At 54.7% G+C, this 5,515-nt stretch overlaps 1 protein-coding gene across 1 annotated transcript; it reads right to left on the bottom strand.

Moving 5' to 3' along the window:
• Positions 1-2,765: 2,765 nt before the first annotated feature.
• LOC123113720 (histone H1-like) lies at positions 2,766-3,987 on the bottom strand. Its single transcript, XM_044535024.1, has 2 exons — positions 3,686-3,987; positions 2,766-3,565 (listed from the first exon to the last, which is right to left on the bottom strand). The coding sequence occupies exons 1-2, from the start codon at positions 3,881-3,883 to the stop codon at positions 3,020-3,022; spliced, it is 744 nt and encodes a 247-aa protein (XP_044390959.1). The 5' UTR covers positions 3,884-3,987; the 3' UTR covers positions 2,766-3,019.
• Between the last annotated feature and the right edge of the window lie 1,528 nt (positions 3,988-5,515).

Below are 5,515 nucleotides of genomic sequence, written 5' to 3'. Positions count from 1 at the left end.
TCTTCCAACGGATGTGCATTCCAAAACCTACATTATGCCTTCCCTCCAACTCAACGATAACACTAGGGTCCATCTAATTCAAATCTTTCCTCACTTGTTGCAACAGCTCCGCATAGCTAGGACTACTATCAAACAACATGTCAAACTCATCTGGGTCCGGTTCAATGTTGAGTTTCAAGAAGGCGTCTTTGTCCCCATGATGAACAAACACACATGTTCTTCCCATCCCTATAAGCATTCAAACAACACAACGTAACATTGTTTCCATGAGTACTAATCCAAGGATTGACAAGGAATACAAACCCTAAAATATATATCAAACAACAACCCTAACCCTAACCCTAACCATAACCCTAGCCCTAAACCTAACCCTAGCATCAACATAAGAACACCCATAAGAATAACCCTAACATACTAACAAAGCCTAATCATAGGAAATTGGCAAACAAACATCTCACATCTCCATGCAAATCTCTAGATTCAAACAAAACTAGGGTTTCCCCAAACTAGCAACAAATAAGCAAATTGATAACATTACTTGGACCAAAACAAGAGGATCGGAGAAGATTACCTTGAGGGAGGTTTTGACTTTGAAATCCACGGACAAATTCGCCAAATTTGCAAGATTTGGGAGAGGATTTGAGAGGGGGAGAGAGGGGGAGAGGGGGCAAAGCTCGGGTTGGGGTGTGTGGGATGGGGGGAGGGGGGGCGGCCGAGTGGCTGGATAAGTCACAGTGCAGCGTCCGAGCGCTAGGCGCTGCACTTTAAATGTGTGGCGCCTAGCTCGGAGGCGCTGCACTACTCGGTGCGGGCCCAGGGACTGTCACGGTGGGCAGATGTGCAACACCCTAGAGATGGACAGGGCTTGCCTACTCCCACAGCGTGCTCCCATCTGTGCTCCCCTCGTTTATTGCTCATCCAACGGCCAGACCAACATCCTTTTTTCCAGACAGAAGAAAACCCCAAAAGTCCAGTATTTTTGCCCGTCTTCCCGCACCTGTCCATACCTTCTTCTCTCCCCTTTCCTTCAATCGGCGACTCGATTGGACGGACAGGCAAACAGACAGTACACTACTGCCTAGCGAGCGACCGCCACGCCGCCCGATCTTCTCCGGCCGCCACCCGATTATCAGTAGTCCGCCGCTGTCCGTTGCCGACTTCTCTCTACCGAACCACGGCCTCGCGTGCCGGGCCTTAGCACAGCCGAATCACGGCCTCGCGCTCTGGAGCTTTTGCTACCGCCGACTTGATTCGTCTGCCTGCGCGCCGTGAGATACACTCCGGGCTCGGCACTGCTGGCTTCGAAAGGATCGCGGTCTGCGCGCGACGTGGTTGTGCAGGTGCGGCCACCCATGCCGATTTTGGTGCAGGCCCTATAGGCGCCATAGCATGAGCGCCGGTCCGAGTCACCTCGGCATCGACGCGAGGACCGTCCATGCAGCTAGCTGTGCCGGCCACGCCGCGGTCAACGCGTAAGTCGTCCTCAAGCGAGTCAGCTCGACTCACCTCCAATCCTCCAGTATTGACCTGAGGACGGCCGGTGTCGCTTGCTGTACCGACCATGCCATTGAGCGCGCCGCTGTTGTGAACGTGTACTGTGCGTCTGCTCGAGCAACCTCCGGCATCGACGCATGGACGGCCGGTGACGTCTGCTGTGAAGGCCACGATCTTGAACGTGTATGCCATCCTGCACAGGTCTACTTGAGAAACCTCCGGCATCGTCGCGAGGACAGACAGTGACGTCTACTGTGCCGGCCACGGCATTGTGCACAGGTTGACACGGTCGTGAACGTGCACGTCGTCGTCGAGGCGGCCAGGGTCGCCGCTGCGGCGTGTCGTAGCGGCCACTTAGCTGTGCGCGCCATGCCGTCAATGTGTGCACCGTCCTTGTGCAGGTTAGATCGCACGGATTCCCTCTGCCAGGAGACGGAAATACGGTGGTTATTTCCAGAATTCCAGTACAGGGAAGCCAGAGAGAAATACGGGAAATTTGTGTTATTTCTTGGCTTGAGAAAAGGACGCGGATGAGAAAATTTGACGTGGCCGTTGGATGAAAAATAAGCGAAGGGGAGCACCGATGGGAGTACGTAGAAGGGAGCAGGCAAGCCCCATCCCCAGAGATAGGCGTTGCACCGTAGGGTGTGACGCCTGCGTGGCGGGCGTTACACAAAAAAGTCATCGGCGTGAAATAGTTTCACGGACAGATCATTCTGATTGGATTTCATCCCGAGGTCAAAATTGTCAAATTTGCCACTCAAAACATACTGCCAGACTGCCAGGTCACCGGAGCCAACGGTTACTGCGAATCTTCCGGCGCAGCAGCCCCTGTGCTTCTGGACCATTCCAATGGCCCGCGCTGCCTTTCCCAAACGCGCTCCCGCCATAGCTGAAAACATTCGTCCATCTCGAGCTTTTCAAGCCCGCCTTCCATTCTGAACTACCGTCCATCCCTAACCTGTCCTGGAAAAATCACATGCGGCTGGTGTACTGACCGACGGCGGCACCGGCCATGTACAGAGAAGAATACAACAGCCTTCTTATTTCCAGCTCATGAAGCCACCTACTAGACTGATTCGACACCCGACGAGATTTGCTCGGCATTTGCCATCAAATACGAACTCTAAATTCAGATCTCAAAATGGATTCCATGTTCCACGAGACAGCACAAGATTTCAATTGTGCAGAGAACACTAGAATTTCAATTGTGCAGTACCAAACATTTTGGGCAAAGGAATCAACGTAAACTGTGACAAATTTCAGAAGGATTTTGCTAAAATGAAGATTCAATTACCCCAATTCAGTTACACAAATACATAAGCTTAGTACAACGCGATCGTCGCCACAGTTTCTCACGCACACACACCAAGGGTGCACCGGATCACAGGTGCACCCCAACCCAGATTTCAAATTTACAGCCTAGAACCCTCCACACAGCACGGACATCTCGACTAACAGCACAGAACAGGAAAAACTGCTAACGGAAAACTATCGCCAAGCCCTAGGAAGTTCCTCCAAGGATCTACTTCTTGGCCTTCTTGGCGGCAGGGGCCTTCTTCGCCGGCGCTGCCTTCTTGGCGGCCGCGGCCTTCTTCACCGGCGTGGATCTCTTGGTGGGCGCCTTCCTGGCGGCAGGCTTCTTGGGCGCCGCGGCGGCGGCAGAGGTCTTGGCAGCCTTGGCGGGGCGGCCCTTGGGCTTGGCGGCAGCCTTGGGCTTCGCGGCGGACTTGGTCTTCGCGGGGGCCTTGGGCTTGGGCTTGGCGGCGGCCTTCTTGGCGGGGGCCTTGGCCTTGGTCTTGGTGGCGGTCTTCTTGGCTGGCGCCTTCTTCTTCGCCGCGGGCTTCTTCTTGGCCGCCGGCTTGGGCTTGGCCGCTGCGGCAGACAGCTTGTAGGAGGCCTTGACCTTGGTCAGCTTGCCGGAGGCGACCAGCTTCTTGAGCTGCACCGACAGAATCTTGCGGAAGTTGCCGGGGAGGTGCGCCTTGTGCTTGTCCTCGACGAACTTGGCGATGGCGTACTGGCTCGACCCCGTCCGCTCCTTCAGGGCGGTAATGGCCTCCGACACCATCTGCACAAACGCAAATACGAACGAGCCATCAGATCAAACGCAAACACGAAGGAACAGAGAGCAATTCGAACGAGATACAACGAGAATGGAGCGAGATTCGGCGAAGGACTCGGTGTTTACCTCGGCGTAGGTCGGGTGGGCGGGGGTGGCGCGGGGCTTCCTCGGGGCGGAGGGCTTCTTGGCCTTCGCCGCCTTGGCCTTGGTCTCCTTGACCGGCTTCGCGTCGCCGGCGGCGGCCTCGGCCGTGGTCTCCACGACGTGGTCGGCGGCCACCTCCACCTCAGGGGCCGGGACATCGGCGGCCACGTCGGTCGACATTGTAGCAGGTGAGCGAGGGGAGAGGAGAGCTGGTGTTGCTTGCCGGAGCTGAGGGAGAGATGCGTGAGCTGAGGCGCGGTGGTGGGTGATGAGGTCGTGGCGGAGCAAGCGGTGGTTAAATAGTGGGAGACGTCGGGAAGACGGGCAGGGCCGAATGCCGCGCTGATTGGTCGACGCCACGGATCGTCCCCCTAAGCGGCCGTCAGCAAACCTGGCCCGCCCGATCCGCTCCCATCCAACGGTCCTCCACGCGCCCCATCCGATGCCGCGGATTGCTTCCCCCCTGGTTGGCCCTCCCCGGCTCACGAACCAGCCTCCAGACTTCCAGAGTGTGCTTCTCCTCTCGATTTCTGATCAAGTATCGCTCGATCGGATGCACCGATTCGAGTGTGATTTTTTGCATAGTGTAGGCACGGACCATGGCTTTGTAACGAGATTGAGTTTGTGTGATTTGGTTGAGTATTCTGGGAGAAATGAGCCGGTGATCAGGGACTGGTCAGGATGGTGCCTTTGTGCGAGTTCGCCGGAGATTTCCGGCCGGCGGCACGGGGTGCTCCGGTTAACGATGGGATTTTCCGGCGTGGTGTTGTAGCAAGATAACGTAGCAACACGTACGTATGGGAAACACGCTGATCCGCCGTCGTTTCGATAGGCAACCAGGCGATTGAACGGGACACAAGTTGCACAACTTTGTGGCAACCTTTGCTGGTGGTGTGTGAGTTCAGCCCAGCTTTGCTCCCTTCACCGGCGCGGTGGCCGGCCGGCTCGCCGGAGAACCGCCGTGCTCCGGCAGGTGTGGACATGGGGAAGGCTTCCCAGCTGCTGCATTTGCGATGTCACATTTGAGTCTGGATTAGTTTGCACTGGAGTGATCGGTGTGTGTACTTGTGGTTGGGGAAAGTCTACCGGGTGATCATACAAGCTGGCCTTGTGCTACTCGTGACTGTGAGATCAAATTAGTTCGTAATTTTGGGTGACTTCTTGATGCGCGACGCAATTTGTATTTAGTCTTTGCTGCAATGACGAACTGGATTGGAAATTTTGAAATCTCTAGGTGCTGTTGGGATCAAGGATTCTGTCCAGGAAGCGTTGGGTGTACGTATAGTGCTCTCGGCCAAACACTATGATGGATCGATCGAGCTGATCACAGCAAAATCCCAACGCATATGAATCCATCAAGTTTCCGAAATGCAAACGACGAGCCAATTGAAGTCTGCCGAGAAGATGAGAGGATGCAAATTATTTATTTTGTACCACACTGATTGGTACTATCAGATAATATAGTTGCATGGTCTCGGCTCATGGTGATCCTTGCTGGGTGACCCGCATAACACACGCAAACTCAAGAACTCGGTTCATGGAGATCGATCTTAAACATTCAACCTTGATGAATCCTAAGCTGCAGCTCACACCCGAGACAGGATCGAACATGAGCGTGCACAAACAAGAGGATGGATCATGTGTTCTTGGCAGGGCTGCAGATACAGGTGTGCCATCGGCTCAGGCGAACATGTGTGAGCTTATTAGGCATCGCCATGGATTGGTTTCACTCCATTGATTCATGGAATTGGAGTTAACATGAACATCTAGCGGTATAATTTAACCATGCGTGCGTGCGTGCACCGGTTGCAA

This window comes from Triticum aestivum, chromosome 5B (assembly GCF_018294505.1).
Source record: "Triticum aestivum cultivar Chinese Spring chromosome 5B, IWGSC CS RefSeq v2.1, whole genome shotgun sequence".
In the NCBI taxonomy this organism is placed as follows: Eukaryota; Viridiplantae; Streptophyta; class Magnoliopsida; order Poales; family Poaceae; genus Triticum; species Triticum aestivum.
Note: the sequence above shows the minus strand (reverse complement) of the source record. Positions and strands in the feature narration are given on the sequence as shown.

What these genes read in the sequence shown, in the direction of transcription:
- LOC123113720 (XM_044535024.1), bottom strand. Translation starts at nt 3,883, where the DNA reads ATGTCGACCGACGTGGCCGCCGATGTCCCGGCCCCTGAGGTGGAGGTG. An exon ending in CCCACCCGACCTACGCCGAG is followed by an intron (nt 3,566 to 3,685) that starts GTAAACACCGAG and finishes GCGTTTGTGCAG; the next exon opens with ATGGTGTCGGAGGCCATTAC.